This window comes from Melopsittacus undulatus, chromosome 1, assembly GCF_012275295.1.
Source record: "Melopsittacus undulatus isolate bMelUnd1 chromosome 1, bMelUnd1.mat.Z, whole genome shotgun sequence".
NCBI lineage: Eukaryota > Metazoa > Chordata > Aves > Psittaciformes > Psittaculidae > Melopsittacus > Melopsittacus undulatus.
The window spans coordinates 16,592,621-16,615,807 of record NC_047527.1 but is presented as its reverse complement, the minus strand read 5'-3'; the positions used below and the strand labels follow the sequence as shown (position 1 = coordinate 16,615,807).

At 36.0% G+C, this 23,187-nt stretch overlaps 1 protein-coding gene across 3 annotated transcripts in view; it reads right to left on the bottom strand.

Moving 5' to 3' along the window:
* CSMD3 (CUB and Sushi multiple domains 3) overlaps positions 1 to 23,187 on the bottom strand; it is a 604,683-nt gene that overhangs the window by 412,675 nt on the left and 168,821 nt on the right. For all 3 annotated transcript variants that reach the window (XM_005150930.4, XM_005150931.4, XM_031050517.2), the window contains exon 5: positions 1,473 to 1,680. In XM_005150930.4, the coding sequence (XP_005150987.2) occupies positions 1,473 to 1,680 (208 nt within the window). The remainder of the gene's footprint in view (positions 1 to 1,472; positions 1,681 to 23,187) is intronic.

Sequence of the window (23,187 nt, the reverse complement as noted above, 5' to 3'; positions counted from 1 at the left end):
ATAAATTATTGTTTAAAAATTACCTTAGCTGACAGCTAGTTCAAAAGATTTCAGTTTAACAGCTTGAAAAACTCAATGGTAAGTAAGTAAAATTCTAATACAGGTAATTAACTATGTAGGTGGCAGCATGAATGATCTCAAATTATGAAATACTATTTGCTAAAGCTGAGACATAATGTATACTCTGAAGTATAAGGAATATTACTAATAAGCATCACTTGTAGAAACCGAGACTGATGCTTTCAAAACAATGTAATTATCTAATTTTTAGCTATTTGCTTATTATAAAAAGAATACTTTTGTTTATTTGGGCTAGGCTATGTTTGGTGTTGTCTTGTACTGATAATAAGAAAACAAGACTCTACTGACTAATATGGCTAGCCAACCACCTGTTGTATCACCTGTTGTTCCAATTACTATTGTGCCAGACTTTCTAATGCTTTATGAAACAGTTAAGAGCTATAGATTTCACTGGGGAGCATCACAATTATTTCTGGTTTTGTATACATCCTCTTTTGTGAACCAATAGTCTATTTAAGTCAACATAACAAACACAAAGATTTGTCATATTCACAAGTTTCTTGAGTGGTATGATCTTACCATAAAACTACCTGTCCAGAAAACCACAGAATGTATAATTTATTTTTTCACTCAACTGAATCTGATCTTGAAAGAGATTGTTTACTATTTTATTCCTTCTATTTGTTTTACACAATGATCTACACTGAGATCAAGAACTGCAGAAGCCATCCTAGCAAAAATATTGCTACTACTGCTAAGTCAACAAACCTACACACACACACACAAACACACACACACACACACAAACAAACAGAAATACTCTCTAAAGGCAGCATATTTGGAATAAAAACAAACCCAAAAAGCACTGTGGCCACTTAGTTCAGGGTGTTGTATATCACAGATGAGGATGGAAATTTCTAGCTACAACACCAACTACACTCTAACATATTATATAGTGAGACCACATATACAGTTCTCTGTACAGAAACTCGTCCAGAGATAATCTGTGATCAACATATGTGACCAATGACAGAATGCACAGCTCTGTGCTGATAGGACTCCATGCCATTAACTATCTGACATTATGTAATTTCCTGAAGGTTCCACCTATCCTTACCAGTTCAACAGTCCATCCATTCTGCTTCTAAATGTACAGTTTTAATACTAGAATGGTTAGACTGTTAGACCTACAGACGAGAAGGTGAATGAGTCTACAGCACTTTTTATCTTGATGTTACATCCGTGAAATATATTTGTAAATTATTTTACAGCTGCAATTAGAAGAATATCAACATTTGTCATAGTTGCAACCCTTACTGTTTTTCTTTGTTGTTCTTTTTTCAGCAAGACTATCTACTGATAAAAAGAAAAGTCACAGAAGTTATCCTTCTACACTTCATCATCCCTTTTCCTTTAAAGCATTAAAATTAAAATTCAAATAGCTGACTTACCATATTGTAGGTGGTTCAGAACCTTCTACTTCCAAATAATCATATTTTTCTTCCATTTGAAAATCTGTAAATATGAGCGAGATAGTATCACCAGGTTCTGCCACAACTGTCCATGTGCAATCTGCATTATTATGATATTCATTAGGAAAGTTGGGGCTTGAGATGATACCACTGGATCCTCTCATAGTTCCTCCACATGCATCCTCAGCTGTTAAAAAAAAAAAAAAAAAGAATTATAAACCTCATTTAAAATCACCCCTTGGAAATATACACTTGTTGAAAACAAAAGTGTATTACCAGTTAGGTGGAAAATTGCTTGAGGTTTTTTAACATGCTAGACTTGAAGTGCTGCTGCAAATTTAAAGAGTTAATAAGTAATTGCTTCAGATTTTATTTAAAAATTATTATACTAGTACCAGCACATATTTTGTGATCTACCATTATTTTGATTAGCATTGTTTCACTCACATTACAACAGCGAGCAAAAAAAATTTCATCTTCTGCTTTAACCAAAACTGTTTTCATAAAACAAGTTGAGTTTAATCCATATCATATGCAGTGTGATGCATGACATGCAGCAGTCACACTATACTGAGAAAAGAAGCATGAGAATCCTACCAATCTTATTATCATATTTTAGTTTAGTGAACATCTAGTGATATTTAAGATTGTTCACCAATCATCTTTTTCCAATTTTCAAACAACTGACCAGTTTTTAAACCAAAGATGTTCATAGGAGATTTACCAAATGTCGGACAAAAAGACACTTTCATAATTAAGATGTTTACCTCAGAGTCATTTTAATAGGTGTAAGTTTTAATAGATCAAGTATGTCAAGTTTACCACAGGAATAAATTTTTCAAGCTATGTGAATAATCATGAAGTCATTTGATGATATTATCAATTGATATCAATTACATTATCAGTTATCACAACTAGTGATTTATTGGTTATGAATACAACAGTAAATCCCTAAAATGGAAGAAGGCTTAGAAGAGATGGGTAAGAACTATGTACGCATAAAATTCAGGGAATAACACAGTGTATGACTGAGCACAGCTGTTGCAAATACTGTGACTTTTATCTCAAAGCAGAGGACCAGACGGTGGCCTTTGTTTTAAATAAAACAGCTATCAACAGCTGAGTGGATTAACTGGTGCAGAAAATGTTTCTCCAAGAGTTTAGTAAGAGTGTGAATGTCTTCCTGAGCCAGACTACAATGGAGGGAGAGAGTATCTGGCATAGCCCAACACAGTATAAAAACAAGACAATTAAAAAAAGAACTTCAGAGAGCAATGGCCTTCAGCTGGCTTCAACCCATGTATTACTTTCAGCAATTGGGGATGCCTAGTGTTGTGATTATGAGTGTATTTTAGATACCTGCAATTAAAATCACATTGGTATTGTGATAAAACTGTATATTGCATTTGAAGTGTAGCTTGCTAAGTCTAACATACGTATGTGTTATTATGCAATACATTTTGCATCACTCTGCTGAATTAGAAATCCTGTGTCACAAATTATCTTTAAATATGTAAATTTGATATTAAACATAGAATCAAAGAATCATAGAATAGATAGGGTTGGAAAGGACCTAAGATCATCTAGTTTCAACTCCCCTGCCATGGGCAGGAACACCTCACACTAAACCATATCACCCAAAGTTTCATCCAACCTGGCCTTGAACACTGCCAGCAATGGAGCATTCACAACTTCCCTGGGTAACACTTACCAGTGCCTCACCACCCTAACAGGAAAGAATTTCTTCCTTATATCCAATCTAAACCTCTCCTGTTTAAGTTTCAACGCCTTACCCCTTGACCTGTCACTACAGTCTGAAGAGTCCCTCATCAGCATTCTTACAGGCCCCTTCAGATATTGGAAGGCTGCTATGAGGTCTCCACGCAGCCTTCTCTTCTCCAGGCTGAACAGACACAACTTTCTCAGCCTATCTTCATATGGGGGGTGCTCCAGTCCCCTGATCATCCTCGTGGCCCTCCTCTGGACTTACTCCAACAGTTCCATGTCCTTTTTATATTGAGGACACCAGAACTGTATACAATGCTCCAAGTGGGGTCTCATGAGAGCAGAGTAGAGGGGCAGGATCACCTCCTTTGACCTGCTGGTCAACTGCCTTTTGATGCAGCCCAGAATACATTTGGCTTACAAGCACACACTGCTGACTCATATTCACTTTCACATCGACCAATATCCCCAAGTCCTTCACCACAGGGCTGCTCTGAATGTCTTCTTTGCCCAACCTGTAGCTGTGCCTGGGATTGCTCTGACCCAGGTGGAGGACCTTGCACTTGGCATGGTTAAACTTCACGAGGTTGGCATCAGCCCACCTCACAAGCGTGTCAAGGTCCCTCTGGATGGCATTCCTTCCCTCCAGAGTATCAAGTGAGCCACACAGCTTGGTGTCATCAGCAAACTTGCTGAGGGCACACTCAATCCCACTGTCCATGTCACCGACAAAGGTGTTGAACAAGCCCAGTCCCAACACTGATCCCTGAGGGGCACCACTCGTTACTGGTCTCCAGCCGGACATTGAGCCATTGACTATAACTCTTTGCGTGAGGCCATCCAGCCAGTTCTTTACCCACCCAGTGGTCCACCTATCAAATTGATCTCTCTCCAATTCAGGGACAAGGATGTCATGTGGGAAAGTGTCGAAGGTTTTGCACAATTCCAGATCTTACTAATTACCCACTAAATACAACAGAATTAAGGAACTTCATCACATCACAGGTTCAGGTTCTTCACTGTGAAAGGGATAAACATATATGAAAAAAACGGTAATAATAAAGTTTTGCTTCATGTGTTAAAGACAACCGAAAGAATAATTTTTAATTGTTAATCACAGAAGTAAAATATCCATTAAGAAAATGGGTATCATACTGGCTCAATGATTTTGAAGCATCTGTGTCTTGATTTTTATATATTGATTATGTTTTATCAAGTACTGATTTATAAAATGTGTTATAGACAAACACTAATCCCCTTGAAAAAGTCTGGTCCCCTAATTTGTGAAGCCACTGGAAAAAATAACTGATCTTCAGGTAAGTTGGTAAACACTAAAGTTGACAGTAGTGTTACCACTGACTTCATAGTGCATAAGACAAATGAAAATGTGCAATCTACTTTTAGCACCTCAATTTCTATCACATTAAAACAGCATAATTGCTTAGATGCCAGCAATAAACATTACAAACAGAAGAACAACTGGAAAGAGAACATTTACGAAGACTAACAGTGGGCCATCTTTAGCAATGCACAAGCCCAATAATGACATGTGAACAAGGCAGAAAGTGGGGAGAGATAAACTTTGCAGCAATTTCCTTACAGAGCCCTGAGAATCTCTCTTTCACTGGCCTTTTCAAAACCTTTTGATCTACCTCTCTCAAATCAGAGAGCTAAGAGTCCTCAGAGATGCTTAAGTGACAAACACTACAATCACTGCAATCAGAATGTAAAAGCTAAACAGCAATTAAGCACCTAAATACCTTGAAAGATATTTACAGCATCGTGCATTCTTTTAATTTCCACTTAACAAATACAGACAAAATCATGCACAAGGAATGGTGAGAAGACAAAACTTCAGTTAGGAATTGTTACATCTGATATTATATGAAATTACAAACAATTAACATTGGTGAGATTTTAATAAAAGAATACTTTTAAAATTCTTATTCCATATATTGAAATTAAATTTGTCATGCACTGGGAAAATTTATCTAACTTACAAACTCATAAATGTGATATGAAGGCATAAATGCAAAAAATATACAAAATGCCAAGGTGTCATTTTTCCAAATATACTTCTCTGATCTTAACCACATGCTGAACAGGGAAGATTTTTCAGAGATATACAACTGGGGACTTGACTTAGAAAAGCTTTTCAAGGTATTATGAATTCAAATTCAGATCTATATTTGAATATGTATAAGGGCTTTTATGCAGAGGAAGCATCACTGATACAATGATATGAGTGATGATTATAAGAGTACGAAAACACAAAGGTTTTGAGAGTTTGTGTTGGTAGGCTGTGTTTTTTTGCTTTTCATGGGCATAGACTTTTTTATTTTTATATATAGATCCATGTGGCTTTTTTCATTTTTTTTTAATGATAGCTAAATGCCTGTAAAAAAATAATGTGAAGTGAGTACACATTTAAATAATTTCTGGTGAAAATGAATAAAATTTTATATTTCTTTTTTCTAACCATCTTCTTGGTTTGCTCTTCACTGGTCTTTTTTCATAATACATTTTTAAAATATATTTCTCTAATTAGTCTTAATTAAATTTCATTTTCTGCTTATTGCTGTAGGTTTCAGTGTTATTCACAATAATGTTATATAAGTATTGAACTGTAATTTTCAAGACAGATGATCAAAGACAGGAATGTTATCAGTGATTTATAGACCATGCAAATTCATGGATTTCAATAAGAATTCAATGAGATCGCATGATAGATCAAGCTTTAATCTGGAACACAATATATCGCATCATCTTATCTATCTAGATATTTATAGTGTACCAAACACCTAAACATAAATGCATAACTCAACTCATTTCAGAGTAATAGACCTTTGTTATCTTTTCATGAAAATAATTCTAGGAAAAAAAGAGTATAACAATTTTCCAGGTTTAAACAATGATCTTTAAAATAGCAAATAAAAGCAATCTGAGCCACTGTTAAAGAAGCCCATCAAGAAAAGCTGAGAAGAGCTGCAGTAATCTCTTTATATCTTGATTTTAGCTACACAGACACTATGACATTCATGACATGCTCTTCACAATGTAGTCAGGTATAACCCCAGACATACTGTTGTCTTGTCTTTCAAATTTTAGACTATTATTTCAGACAAATTTGCTTAGCAATCTAAGAGAATCAGCACTTTGTGACACCTTTTAAGGATTTTACAGTCATATTAATTATTGCTCTTATATATACATATTAATAACTAGCTTTCTGATGAAGATCATGAAAGATCTTTATATTAGAAAGCCATCAATTCTTTGAGAAACTCCAGTGATCCTTAAAAGAATTTAAAATACGTAAACACGTAACACTATCTAGGGATTGCATTAGTGGAACTAAAAACTGCTTCACCTGTTTCTGCATAGCAAAACATGCTTGTTTACATGTGTCTACATAATTTCTAACCATCTACATACAGATCTTTGAGGCTTAACTGTTGCCTTAAATATTGGTTTATCACTCTTAAGCTATCTAATGGGCAACTGAAGAAAACAGGGACCCTGAAAAATTTCATTCTCTATCACCCCATATTTAGCATACATTAAAAATAAACCATTTACATGCATAAAATAATTATGTGAAAAGTGAAGCATAATTCAAGTATTTTCAGATGTGTCTAAATGAAAGGTATTGCTTTTTACATCCCTCTGAAGCAGCTCATGATTATTTGATGCAATAAAATATAATTGAAATGGAAACAAATTATGCACTTAATACTTTCTGGCATTATGACAGCACCCCAGCCCTTTAGCTGAATTCCCAATTCTGACAGAAAATACAATGTTTTGTTACAAAATTCTACCACTGTTTTCTAAATACGATTTTTAATCAACTTCCTTCATATTCGAAGTAAATGAATTCTCCAGGCAGGAACTTGGCTTGAGAAAACAAGCATTACAGTTTGTTAAAAAAAGTTACAGCTAAGATAGTGTGCTGCCTAAGTTATGCAAACATTTCTGAATCAGAAGGCAGTTCCTTTCACAGGAACTTTGTCTCTTTTTGTTACTTCTGAAAGTTTATCAGATCTTAGGTCTAAATAAAACATAAATATAAAATCTCATTTGAATAGCAGCCTTACTGATCACTGTTCAGGAAAGGTTTTTTTCTATTTGCAGTAGGTGCTCATTATAAATGCTTTAAAATACGTCTATAACAACTACATGCCTTACTGATTTTTTTATGAGGTTTAGAATTATCTTGATTTAAATATTATCACTCCACAAATGTTTTATGCTTATTATGTTCCCCTTTATAGGTCTGTATGTTTATACACTTATATCGCTTTTACAGAGCACAGCATTGAGAAGCACTTCATAACACATTCTGAAATCAATGTTCCACAAGTTTGAATTTGCTGGTTTATCCATCAGCAAATTTCACAAATTTCCAGTGTGACACTTGGTCACTGTTTAATTCAGTGATCTTATATACACTTCAGCTTTGCAATTTTCTGCACATTCCGAATGCTCCACAGGCAATGAGATTTTCCCTCTTTAGCACAAACTACAAAACTCCTCTTGTTCCCTACTAACCTTTCTTGGAGAGGGCCAGCGAACATCTATTGCAGGACTCCAGCAGTACCAGCTGTTCTGCTACAGCTCTGTGTTTTTTTCTGCTGGCTGTCAAATCTGTATAATTTTTACATCTATACTGAGCATACAAGTGCAAAGTGAAAGATTTGAGGACGTGAATTGGCAATTTATAATCACCCTTGGTTTATTTGGAATTTAAAATCTGTAGGCTTTACAAACTGCATAGACAGTCAGTACATCAGCCAACTGTTCCTTCACTGTAGCTTTCCAGCAAGAGAGTGAAATATATCTTTTTCTCACATATAAAACTTCGGGGTGGAATTGCTGCGTTTATCACTTACAAACAAATCAAGGTAATTTAAATGAAAATGTTTGGACAGGCTTTCCTTGTATAAGCACAACAGAAGAAATTAAAAGATTTCTTGCTGATCAAATTGTTTCCAACTGTTTTGTGAAAAACTTAACAATTCTTCAGTGTTAAATTAATATATTAATTCAGATTTCACAGTTCTCAAGCCTGATATTTACTGTTTAAGATGCTAAAGAGCAGAGCGCTTAAGATCCAGGCTAATAATTCGTAAACTATATGGATTTGCTTTATACTAGCAATAATTTCTGGGCTTTATATACGAGGTATGCATCCATTTCATCCTTACTTCCAGTGTAACAATACGTCTTTAAAGAAGTGTTTGAACCTATGAGATAATGCTGTAAAGGATGTTTATTATACTTGCAAAAAAAAAAATAAAAGAAAGAAAAAAAACCCCACTTCTTTATTTTAAATCTCATTCGTGAGAATTGTGCTATATGAAAAAGTTTCGATATACAGGAAAGAAAATACAGTTTAAAAGATTTCAATACTTTTGACTCATTTAGATAGAATACCCGATCTTCGACTACCTGAAAGGAGGCTATGGAAAAGATGGAGTCAGATTTTTTTCCAGGATGGACAGCAAAAAGACAAGAGACAATGGTCACAAAACGTAAATTTGGATATTCCATTTAGACATCAGAAATGCAAAAAATTGCCATTTGATAAGTTGATTATGATATCAGATGTCTTGGAGAGGCTGTGGAACTTCCATCCTTGGAGACTTTCAAAAGTGAAATTAAAAAGACCCTAAGAAAATATATTTGCCTTTAAAGTCAGATTTGAGAGGTGTCTTGGATTTTATAATCTTTTTAGGTCCCCAGGTAAGTTCTCTTATTTCTATGATAGTTGAGATATAGGAAAGAACAGTAACAGCCAAAAAAAATGAATAAATATAAAAGAGGAACCTGTATTGTCTGAATTAACTTACTATTTTTTACACCATCCAGTGGAGAAAGGATTGCAATAAGTATACCTTCAATCATTTTTATCTTTGCTATAAAAATTGTGTAATGAGACCACTTGAATCTCTATGTAAACCACCATGCAATCAACTCTTACTAATTTTCTACATTACATTCAGAATAGGAACAGGTTGTCCAGGGAGCCTATGGGATATCTATCCTTACAGATACCCAAAACCTAACATGACATGGTCCTGAGCATCACACTCCAGGTGCCCTTGCTTTGAGGAGGGGACTTGGACTACGTTATATCCCTGAAGGGCCTTCTGTCCTCAGCCACTGTCTATTTCTCCAGTTCTGTGACATGGGATTATTATGTTCTCACCTAGTTCAAGAGCTGAGTACATTTCAGACTGTGGTGAGCCATGGCAAACAGGTCAGTGTAAACAAGAATTGAGTATTGGAACTGGTCAGAGATCAACAGCTGTCAGGAGAACAATACTAGACACTGGTGGAATGATGTATAGTGTGAGTCATTGTGGACTGATGTGACTCATTACAGAGACCCTTGCCTGTAGGAGAGATCTCATGGAAGCATTTGAACACAGCCGTACAAAATCATATAAAAGCAAAATGCCCACAGTGGAACTGTTCTCTGTTGAAGCTGAGCCTCCACATAAAAGCACCAGCATGGAGATCAGTTGCAACAAGCTTTGCCTTTCTTGGGCTTAACTGACATCCTCTCCAGGGTGGTGATCTTGGTGTTTACCAGTGTAAAATAAAAGCTTTACCCTGACACATCTATCCCTCCATTGTTCTGCTTAAAAGACTGAGCTCTGGCAAATCACATTTTTCAGTATTCCTTTCCCCTCTAATGACAAATTGCACGTGCACACACAAAGTTCTTTATATCTGTCCATTTTGTCCCTTCATCATAATCATAAAAATATATGTAATGGGTATTTTAAGAGATGTTCCTTTAGAGCCATTGAGGCTACAACATACATCCTTCTTATTTCAGACATCATTTACTCAACAGGTAGTAAAGGCATCTTCAGAGCCATTCTGGTTTATGACAGGAATCCAAATCATTAAAAATATGTGTCTAAAATCAATATAGAAATTTTCCTGGAAAATTACAGTGCATGTGTAAGAGTAAAACTAAAATCCCAGCTTGGTGTCCATTTTGCTACTTTACTTCAAACTTAGAAAGTAACTGGATCATGGCTGAAATGCTTATCTTTTATTTTCATTAGCTTGTTTTCAGGTACTAGTAATTAGCATAGTGCGATTACCAGGACTTAAATATATGCCAAAACATGGAATAATAACCTCATGGAAAAAGTAATGATAGCAGAACTAAGCTAATCATAAATAAATAATAACATACATCTTTCCAATGCTGTTTTCAAATAAAGATGTTGTAATACTTCTATTGATATTAAGAGGCACAGCAGTCTCTTTGTGACTTTATAAGTACAGCTGTTCCAGGCATTTCCCATACTGAAAAAGAGTTGAAGAGCCAGTATACAGGGAAATATCAGTCTCAGAAGTAGAACTCTGAAGACCTTGAGCAACAGCTACTTTGAAAAAAACTCTGCCCTCTCCCTGCATTTTTATTGCTCAGCATGGCCGATGGCATGGAATAGCTCTTGGGTTAGCTGGGGTTTTCTCCCAGCTTCTTGTTCACCCTCAGCCTGATTGCTGGGGGATGTGAGGACAGTGAGAAACAGAGAATACCTTTATGCTTTGCAAGCACTGCTCAGGAATAGCTAAAACACTGGTGTGTCATCCACACTGATTTGGTCACAGATCTAAAATAGATGCCATAGGGTCTGCTATGAGGAACATTAACTCCTTGCCAGCTGAGCACAGTACAACAGTTTGTACTTCCAGCTAACACTGTTTTTAGTTTTAAGTGAAGACATAAAGCACTTCTCCTCCTGAAAGGATACAATGGTTCAAAATACAAGACACTTATATTCAGTTTTACAAATCCTTATGAAGTATCCTTTTTCTTAATAAGTTTAAAACCTTTCTGAGGTATTCAAAAGCTGAATACCTACTGTTGTTGCCAAAGTGCTTTCCCCATAAAGGTAATTAAAATCAGGATTTACAGTATCCTGGTATCACATGTAATAATACATTGCTATTTATTTGCAGCATGCCAAAAATGGAGTATCAGAATATAATGCACTCATGCTCTTTAAGTGTCTGGATGAAAACAGATATCAAAAGGGAATTAATACAGACCTCTCATCTCAGAATCACCAACTTTAAGCCAGATGAAAGGAAGTCAGTGAAAGAGCTAGAATTCCTTTTTTTTTCCTTTTTTTTTTTTTTCCCTCCCACTCCGGTAGCTAAAGCAGAGATCTGTGACATGTATAAATTAAAGTGCATAAATCACGGTATCATTAATACTCACCTTGAACCCAAATATAAGAGCACTGAAAAAGTGTAACCAATGTTAACAGCATAATGTAAGCATTCTAGTGATGTTCAGATGCCATAGAGAGACAGAGGATACAGGCATTTTGGAAAAGTAAGCAATGCCATCACCAAAGGGATAAAGATGATTGTAGCTGCACACAGGAGGCATCCAAGTAAGAAAAGTTGCAAAATAAGATAAGCACAAGTCACTACAAATTAATGTTTTGAAGTCACATATCCCTGTGACTTCATTTTGAAGAGTAACTAGCAAGGATATTCTTTCACGACTCAATAGTTTTGTTTAAATGATACTAATTAATGATAAGTAAGAACTAACTACTAGCACAAAATGTGTGGTTAGTATGTGTCTTTAGTAAAATTCAGTTTTAAAGTTTAAAACTGGATTAATTTGCCAGTTTTCTAAATACTCCATGATAACAGACTAACTCTCTGATACATACAAGTACAAATACTTATATATTCAGTTGCAACACCCCTTATCCAATACTTGCTGTATCATACTGCTTATGAAGGTGGTGGGATGGGATGTGTACTTATAGATAGATTTTGCAATTCCGTCTGGACAGATGACATTACATAGGATTTACTAAAGTGAGAGTTTTACTCCATAAAGGTATTTAGAGGTACATGGGGAAAACTCCACTAGGTCAGCATACTGAATTTCCTATCAGAGGTTTTTAAAAGATTAATTCTAAAATTAATTGGCTTTTAATGCCAATGCTGACAACACAAATCTGTTATGTGTATAGACATCTTCAGTGCAGGGCAGCAAAGAAAACAATAAGGAAAAACAAATTGGCTGATAAAGGTAATACAATTCATTGGCTGCCAGAATATTTGTATTTAGTGACAATTCTTAATGCACACAATGTAATAATACAGTAATAAAATACATAAAATGCCATTTTCAAAATTATGTCAGTGTAACAGTTAGAATCAAAGAAAAAAATTCCTTACATTACAGTGCAGACTATCTGAAAGTTAAATAATTCAACAGCAACAAAAATTATTGTCATATTAATTAAACATTGTACTTAGCAGAACACAGCACATATGATTACTTGTATAGGAAAATGAAAAAGAAACCTGGGACTGCATTGTTGAAACTCATTGTTGAATTGACTATACAAACAGTAAGAATTTCAGCTTGGCTTCTTCCCACTCCAGCAGATTTTGAATCTATAGCCTAACTTGAATCAAACTTGCAGTAATGACACATTTTGATAAACATTTAATTCATTTAAGATTTTCATGAGTATAGGCAGCTGGTTAGAGCCAAATTTCTCCTCCCATTGCAGAAAATATAGGAGTGGGAATCCAATCATATTATTAGGCACTGAAAATCCACAGAAGGAAAAGCACTAGAGAGAAAAGATTTGTACATTCTACAGCTCAATATTTCTATTGCTTTTGTACTACAACAAACCTGCACCACAGAAAACCGGCATTTTTTACTTTGCTTTTTGGTTTGCTTGGTTTTGAAATACTAGAGGTGTGTCTGAATAAAAGTAAGTGATTTTAATACTTTGCATTATAACTGTTAAAAAATCCTCCATTAACTACTTTTTTCTCATATTCTAAACCTAAATTGCTTCTCTAAGTGGTTATATTTCTCTCAGTCTACAATAACCTTAACTAATGAGGCTGTGTACTATTTTAGAACCATGTTCTACTGTCTTCCTACACCACTCTCTGATACAGGAATTTCATATGCTTCTGCAGAAATTATTAAGAATTAAGATTTCAAAGTTATGCCTTTAAAATATTAGAACTTGTGAAAAATCAAAAGTGCAGTTCTCAGCCTATGTTATATCATTCCAAAAATGTGAGTGAACTAAATTAACTCAAAAATAATATTACAAGACCATGGATACAAACAGAAAATTACTCTATTATAGTTTTAATATAGACTTTTTATTTTAGAAATAAATATTTATATATAATAAATAATATACTCAGTATTTTTGTATTTATGAATATTTTTCAAAGGAGACAGACAAAAAGTGTGTAATATTCTTGTTAGACATTTCTAGCAAATGTATACTATTTGTTCATTAAAATGCAGCAGATTCATGAAGTTTATCTTGCATTTTTTTCTTTTTATGAACATAGTATGCTTTAATCAACAAATCCTTACATGCCTCTCTAATCCACTTGGATTGCTTCCCATTCAGTCTGTTAGTTTGTGGATAATTTTCATGTTTTTCTTCTTGCTACATTGAAAATCTTTAACTGAATTCAGCAAAAGGGAACATAGCTTTTTTGGCAGAACACACTACAAGGGTTATAGAGAATGAAAAACAGCAGCTTCTCAATATAATCGTATGTTTGACAGGGAGACAAGAGAAAAGAAAATGTATATGTATACAGTTAATTTTCAAAAGTTTGGATTTTTTTCAAAACAGATTCATATACATGCAAGGAAATATACAAGTAGCTGTTGATCTGGAAAAAAATAAAGATTGCTTCCAATTTTATATATTTATATCTTCTTGTATACCTTCTCCATTCCCCCATCAGTGCCTCAGCTTTGACTTTCTACTTTGGTCCTTTTATCTATAACTTATAATCACTATACATTTTTACATGTTCTTTTATCTTGTCCCATCATTGAGTTACAGAATCATAGAATCAGCTAGGTTGAAAAACGCTTTTAAGATCATCAAGTCCAAATACTATTCCAGGACTGCCAAGACCACCACTAAACCATGTCACTGAGGGCCTTATACACAGTTTTTTAATGCTTCCAGGGACAGTGATTCTACCTCTTCCCTTGGGATGCCTGTTCCAACGCCTGATCACCCTCTTAGTGAAGAAATTTTTCAAAACATCCAAACTAAACCCTCCCTGGCACAGCTTGAGGTCATTACCTCTTGTCCTGTCTTTTCTTACTTGGGAGAAGAGACCAACCTCCACCTCATTACAACCTCCTTTCAGATAAAGATTTGTAGAGAGCAAGAGAGTTCTGGGGTGTTTTCCCTTAACAGTGTCAAGATTGTGCCTTCCATTTCTCAGAAACTTCCTTCCTACTATCACTGTCTTCTCTCATGCTTATCCTTATTCATAGTCTGTTACTTTGAGATAGATTTTCCCAGCAGTTTCTCTTCGCACTTTCAGAATCTGCTTAACATATGGGACTGGACATCTCACTTAACTTTTGATATACATACATAGTAGACTTCTAAATTTGAGCTTGTCACCTTAGGCTCTTTTCATAATGATTTATGAGAAACAGGCACTTTTTAGGTACACCATATCTTATTTGAGAAAATTAAGAGTATAGTTAAGTCTGTGAAGAAGAGAGGGTTGAGGGCAAGCTGGTATAAGATTTGACTTTATTTCTCATTATGCTACTCTGGTAAATTAAACTAATTCCCCCAAGTCAAGTCTGTTTTGTCCATGACAGTAATTGGTGAGTGATCTCTCCCTGTCCTTATCTTGACCCAACAGCCTTTTGTTATATTTTCTCTCCCCTATCCAGCTGAAGAGTGTGAGCTGTGGTGGGCACTTGGTGTCCAGCCAGGGTCAACCTACCACAACAGGAAAGACAAAATGGTCTGAGTCAGATAGAGAGCTCCCAAGACAATTTGGGATCTGGAACATACGATCTTACTGTGGTCTTCAACTACCTAGTCAGAAAGCACAGAGTAAATAGAGCCAGCTTCTTCTGAAAGATGCACCATGAAAGGAAAAGAGAAAATGAACACCAGCTGGAAAGTAGGAAATTCTGATTCAATGCAAGTAACAAGAAATATTCTGAGTGAAGTCAGACCCTGGAACAGAGGTATTCAAAACTCAACTAGACAGGACACTGAGCAACCTTGCTTTCAGCAGAAGGTTGGACTAGAGGCCTCCAGAGGTCACCTTCCAAACTATGTGACCTCATAATTCTATGATTAGACATTAGACAGACCATAAATATTTTATTCTCCCTTGTGGCCCTAAATGTAGTCTAGACAACTAATGTACATGTAGCCATCTATACTGAAGTTGAAGGAATCCCTCAAACCCTGCCTATTCCAAATTCAGCTAAACACCACTGTGGTTTGTAGCTTCACTTAAGTTGATGCTACAGGAAGCTTTTTAAATATTTGGTCATTGAACAGCCTTCATAACTTCTAAACATTTTGAGAATTATCATAAATGAAGTGGTGTTTATGTGAATCAGTCACATAATATAAATATTAATTATCATGATCTGCTGATTTCATCTGAGATGGAGTTAATTTTCTTCACAGTAGCTAGTATGGGCTATGTTTTGGCTTTGTGCTGAAAATAGTGTTTATAACACAGGGATGTTCTAGTCACTGCTGAGCAGTGCTTACACAGTCAAGGCCTTCTCTGCTCCTCACCCCACCCCACCAATGTGTACACTAGGGGTGGACAAGAAGCTGGGAGGGGACACAGCTGTGATAGCTGACCCCAACTGACCCAAGGGATATCACATACCATAAGGCACCATGCTCAGCATGTAATGCTGAGGGAAGAAAAAGGAAGGGGAAGACATTCAGAGCAGTGGTGTTTTGTCTTCCAAAGTAACCAATACACATGATGGAGCCTGTCTTTCCTGGACTTGGCTCAACACCTGCCTGTCCATGGGAAGTGATGAATTAATTCCTTGTTTTGCTTTCTTTCCTGCTTAGCTTCTCCTTTATCTATTAAACTACCTTTATCTCAAATCACAAAAGAGGGAGTTTTTTCACTTTCACCCTTCCAGTTGTGTCCCCCATCTCATCAGGGTGGGGAGTGAGTAAGCATCTGTGTGGTGCTTATCTGCAGCTCAGGTTAAGCCATGACAGATGAGAAGAAAGACACAACTGAGAAATGCAAAAAGTCACTCAAAAAGAAAAGAAGACTTCCTTAAACTCTTTTCATAAATCCCATAAGAGAATGCAATCCTTCTCCTCCTGAGATAACACAACTTCATTTCCATTACAAACACAGATTTAACAACATATTTCCTTCTATCCTGTTGAATGAATCTTTCATTAAAATGTTTTCTCAGCTAAACAGTACTTTTTTTTGCAAGTATGCTTCCTCTGCAGTTGCCGTCAAACATAGAATCATAGAATCCTAGAATAGTTAGGGTTGGAAAGGACCTTAAGATCATCTAGTTCCAACCCCCCTGCCATGGCCAGGGACATCTCACAATAAACCATATCACCCAAGGCTTCATCCAACCTGGCCTTGAACACTGCCAGCAATGAAGCATTCACAACTTCCCTGGGCAACCCATTCCAGTACCTCACCACCCTAACAGTAAAAAATTTCTTCCTTATATCCAGTCTAAACCTCTGCTGTTTAAGTTTGAACCCATTACCCCTTGTCCTATCACTACAGTCCCTAATGAATTGTCCCTCACCAGCATCCCTGTAGGCCCCCTTCAGATACTGAAAGGCTGCTATGAGGTCTCCACGCAGCCTTCTCTTCTCCAGGACGAACAGCCCCAACTTTCTCAGCCTGTGTTCGTATGGGAGGTGCTCCAGGCCCCTGATCATCCTCGTGGCTCTCCTCTGGACTTACTCCAACAGTTCCATGTCCTTTTTATGTTAAGGACACCAGAACTGCACACAATACTCCAAGTGAGGTCTCACGAGAGCAGAGTACAGGGGCAGGATCACCTCCTTCGACTTGCTGGTCATGCTTCTTTTGATGCAGCCCAGAATACGGTTGGCTTTCTGGGCTGTAAGTGCACACTGCCAGGTCATGTTCATTTTCTCATTGACCAACACCCCCAAGTCCTTCTCCGCAGGGCTGCACTGAATTTTCTTTTTGCCCAACCTGTAGGTGTGCCTGGGATTGCTCCAACCCAGGTGTAGGACCTTGCACTTGGCATGGTTAAACTTCATGAGGTTGGCATCAGCCCACCTCACCAGTGTGTCAAGGTCCCTCTGAATGGCATTCCTTCCCTCTAGCGTATCAACAGAACCACAGCTTAGTGTCATCGGCAAACTTGCTGAAGGCACACTCAATCCCACTGTCCATGTCAGCGACAAGGATATTAAACAAGACCGGTCCCAACACCGATCCCTGAGGGACACCACTTGTTACTGGTCTCCAGCTGGACATTGAACCATTGACTACAACTCTTTGAGTGTGACCATCCAACCAGTTCTTTATCCACCAAGTGGTCCACCTATCAAATTGATGACACTCCAATTTAGAGACAAGGATGTCATGTGGGACAGTGTCGAACGCTTTGCACAAGTCCAGGTAGATGACGTCAACTGCTCCACCCCTGTCCATCACTTTTGTAGCCCAGTCATAGAAGGCCACCAAATTGGTCAGGCAGGATTTCCTCTTAGTGAAGCCATGCTGGCTGTCACTAAGCACCTTGTTCTTTTTCATGTGCCTTAGCATGCCTTCCAGGAGAATCTGGTCCAAGTTTTGCCAGGCACAGATTTGAAACTGACTGGTCTGTAAAACATCTTAATTGCTTATGACCACAGTTCAGACCCAAGCAGAAATGCTTAAATGAAAATATTTCAATCCAAGAAAAAAACCCCACACTCTAGGTGTTAGTTCTCTGTAAGAAATATGTAAATTTGGAGATGGAGTAGACAAGTTAATAAGCCAATATAAGTCACATGGCATGGAAGCAACCTTGTATTTATTTCTGGTTGTTTGTTTTTTTTTTTTAAGCCACTAGAAAAAATAAGTATGACAGTCTTGGTCACTTTTCCTCCTTTGCCTTCTGTAAATGAGTAGCCATATTCCCCCTAATGTAAAACCGCCTAAAGTTAGGACAGCAGCACAAGGGTGGAACATCAGAGTTTATTATGGAAAGCAGTATATTCCTTTTAATGAGGGAATGAAATTCTTCCATTTATTGCACCATTTTAAATGAAACACTTATGCACAATACAAGTGATCTAAAAAAGAGGCAGGGGAGAACTGGAGAAATGACAGGACTTCTTGGAGGATTTAACAGGGTTGCTGTTTCCATGGAAACCCTGCCAGTGTGCTGGATAGAATCCTCCAGTAACTGGTGATCAAATAATGCAAGACTCCCTAACTGTCTAACAACAACTTGGTTTATGTTTTTAAGTACAACTCTTCACTTAATAGCACACTTAGATCACCAGAGTTTTATAGAGAAAAGGAAAACATCATAACATTAAAGTACCCTACACAGGACAAGGTAATGTTTTAGGTTGACTTACACCAATTCTACATTCGCACAAAGTTTAAATATATGCATATATATATATATATGCACATAATAAATAATATAGAATGAAGCAATCAAAATTTTAAGCAGCAATATAGTACACAATATTCCAAACGACTCTGTAAAGAACATCCTAAATCTACTTGAGCTAACTGAACCCAGCCAGCTAACACTTTGTCTCAAGACAATCTGCACAAACAATGCTGCATTTTTTCTGTATTGAAGCTCAGAGAGAATACTCTCATTTTTATGCATCTGTGTATTTAGTAGAAGAAAACATCTGCATATACATATATGCATGTACAAAATGTTAGACTTGCTTTGTGTATGAAAGATACCCCACCACATACAGTGAACCTGTAATTGCTGTCAATGGAGCTGAGCCCTGAAACACAGCACACACCAGCTCTTCAGGCACTTGCAAATAGTTGTCTGCTGCCTATTTTTTAAGACAGGAGTGTCCCAGGTTGCTTTCTCTGGGGCAGCCTGTAGTTCAGACTAACTTCTAGATGGACTTTCATATTTGTCCTCATTAGCCAGCTCTGCAAAATGGTCTTCACACACTTCTCATTTCCGAATTCCACAAAAGTCTCTGGTTTGCACGGTGCTACTTTGCTTGCAAAGATTTGTTCACATTAAATACTGTCAACTGTTTTCTGAGTTTTTAATCTACAGTGTGACAAAATAAATTGCATCAAAGTTTGCAACCTCTGGGGAGGCTGTTACAAGACCTTGAAAATTATGTGTTGACTGTTTACCTACCTGCTAGAATAGTCTGTGACTTAATCAGTTCATTTATCTTCATTTGCTATTTTTGGTTTGCTTTAGATTTTCATATAAAGCTGAAATGGTAGTTTGACAACATGAAATGTTTGGAGGTAGCGATGACAAATGTTATACTTAGACATGAACAGTTTATCTTCAGAACTCCTTCAATATATAGATAATGGCGGGGTGGGGTGGAGAGCACAACTCAAAGGAAAAATGTATTTTTGTTCCAGAATTCCATTTTCTTTCCTCAATTTACAAGTTATATGACAAGTATCATTAACTCAAGGAAGTTTATTTGTTTGGGGGTTTTTTGTTAGTTTTTAATGCTTGTGCTTATACATAACTTCACTTGCCACATATTGTTCTATAAATATGTGTAATACAGATCCCCTAACTGAAAGCCCTTATCTAACAGACATATCTGAACACTGGCCAGTAATAAACTAATTCTGTTAATATTCCAGGACTTGTTGATAAGTTTCAAGCTATTCTTCATAATCGATCTAAATATTGATGGCAAAGCTTTTTACTAGCAACTTCTTGATGTGGACATAGCTCTTCCAGAGTGTTATGCAAATGATGGTATAAGGTTTAAGAAGGAAAACTAGAAAGATTGGAAGGGTGAAATACTAGGGATAATAGGAAAGGAAGCTTTTAGTGTAATTATTTGGGCACATTCAGAAAATCTCTCAATTGGACTCTCTGTGTGCTAGCCTTGCCAGGAAATGGCTGAAGTGCAGGAGTCTATCAACCAAGCCTGCCAATTCCAGAGCTGTCAACATGCAGACTATACATTAATTTATTCTGGGACTGGAGGTTTACAGAATTACTAATTCTGTAAACCATCTCCATAGTTCTGGCACAAAGCAGATAATATGAGGTGCTGGAATTTATATATGACACAGAATTATTTGGCTAATAGCAAGATCATTATAGCATCCTTGTTCAAAATGTCAGGTAGTCCTGCAAATAGCAGGGTAGATGTGAGACAAATAAATTTCATACAAAGACAATTGAAATTATTATGGCTGTAAATCTATATGCAGTAGCACAAAACAAACTGAATTAACATGCAGTGACATGCTTAGCAGTTCACCATACATGGCTCTTTTTGTCTGGCTGTTCTATGTACATACAAAATTTAGGCCAAGCAATATATCTAAGACTCTAGGTTGTGGGCAGATGTTAGGATTCATAATGGAGAAACAAAGTCATGTAAACACCAGTGTGCTATCACAGGCTGAAGAAGATTTACCTGTATTTTTTATAGGAAACAGAAAATTGAGACTGCAATTGGGCACAGACAGCAAGGCTTTAGAGTACCTATGTACAGCAGAAAAGGTTTCTTGAGAGATAAATCTGTACTCCAAATACTGTGTCAATGCACTGAGGCAAAGACAAAGAAGTTGTCCTGAGTTATTTCTCCTTCCCATCTCAACATATCTGTATTATATAGGTGTTTTACCTCAATCTGTTTTTTACTTGTATGTAGACCTCAGGTTTCTACATTTTTATGATGTCCTAGTATCTGATGTACTATTTAAAATATGTTTGCTAAATTATCACAGAAGTGTATGTCAATCAAAACTGAAAAAAAAATCAGCAGGAAGCTTGTTCACAAATATGAATATTCCCTTTTGCGTGCTCTCAAGAGAATCACAATTCAGAGGAAAAATCAGATACCATATTAGGCATGTGGAACCACTGATTTTAACAATAACAGAATACTGAATGAATCAATAAAACATGACCTATTAAGCAGCATAAACATTGGATAGCTTGAATCCTATGGAAGACTCCAAATGTACAAAATAACCCTCATGTGCTTCAAGAGACAATCCAAAATATGGAAACTGTATTCTAAAAATGGATATATTTTTACAATAAAAATCCATTACACAGCACTAATCCAAAGAGTACAATTTTTTTTTTTTTTTTGTTCTAGGAACGAAGAAGAAAATAAGTGTTCAAGATTTTTAATATCATCTTCCTTAAAAAAAAAAAAGTATGGAAATGTAGAAAAATTTTGGTTAAAAAATACATTCCAGCTACAGTTCTAAGACTCTCAGATGTTTGAAATATATTACCTTAGTTTCTTTTTATCTCTTTAATACTGAAAAAAAAAGATATTAAAATCAGTGTCTGCCCAAGGAAACTACTTAGTTAACCTCTGCAAGAAACTAAAGTCATACACTTACACACTACGCTGCTAAAATGCAGTATGGTAGTATAATTTTCAATACAACTAAGGATGTAGAAGAAAATTTATACTGCAGAATATAAATAACTTGTTTACAAAGGTCTTAAGTACTTGTATTTCTATGAATTTTTGAGTGGATGGGCTCACCATTGCAAAGTCACTGAAAACTATACTGAACTTTTAAAAGCCTAGAAAAGCTCAGTCTTAGCTACAGTTTCTTTACTCTTACATGAAATGATGAATTTGTCATCCTGAAATATCTGAAATTCAACCTAAGAATCATGGAATGCACTCTGGCCTCTTTGATAACTACAATTCTTTAAATAACAGTGAAAGATGATTTCATGGCAGTAATGTAATTCTTTAAATAACAGAATGTCAACATGCAGACTATACATTCATTTATTATTATATATTAATAAATATATATTATTTATTAATACAGTAATGTAATTCTTTAAATAACAGTGGGAGATAAAAAGGAACACCTGGTTTATCAAGGTTTGTTGGACAAATATATAGAAAAATGTATCACTACTGGGACTGAAATAAAGAAAAATATTATAAACATCACTGGTGCCAGGGGGGTCTTTTTCCTCTTTTTTTCTAATGAACAAACTTTAATACTGCATGCGAACAGCTGCATCAATAAAGGAACATCCTTTTTTTTAAAATTAGGAGAATTGTTCTTAGCACAGCGAAAGAAACACCTTTTAATTGATACTTACAAAAGTACTAAAAGAACAGAATAACAGTAATGAGGTAGTCTCACGTATATCAAAAAATCATGTACTAGTGTAATATAATGTCTTTCACCTGATGATTATAAGGCCATTTGCAAGTGAAACCCAGCTTACAGTTAAAAATACAAATAAAAATAAAATGTAAAAAAAAATTGTCATCTATACATCACTGAAATATTCAGACACTCTTCAAGGCAGTACCAGATGAAACAGCATCAAAAGGGGATATATGGTTGACAGAAGGCAGGATAACTGAAAAGGACTATGAATAGGTCTACCATATGTCAAATTCATATATTGGTTTTCAATTGTAGTTAAATCTGTTCATGAAGAAAAAAAAAAAAAAAAACAAAAACCCAAACAGACAAAAAACAAAACCCATGACCCTCTAGACTGTAATAAAAAAAATGTTTTACTGGTATGCCCACAAGAGCCATCAAACTATGCCTGAGTGTGAGGCATGCAGTGGCTGACCTTAATTTCAGGAAATTGGGTTTACAGACCCAAAGAGCAAGTCATAAATTTGCAAATTAAGAGGTCTTTTTAAATAGTAGAGATATTTCTAAGTATGCAAATACAGCCGTTATGTATACTTGCTTTTCTTGCACAGTTAAAGCTTACCTGAAGAGCTACAGTGACTATAAAAAGTAGATAATGGAGCAACCATGCATCTATCTACAAGAATAACTAAAGCAAGCATGGCTGCTTGGAACAGCTAGAAGGACCAAACAATGGACAAGACACTTTGCTGACTTAGCTGCATCTTAAATGAGGCTATGCAATTAAAGAAGAAAGATGAGATCATCC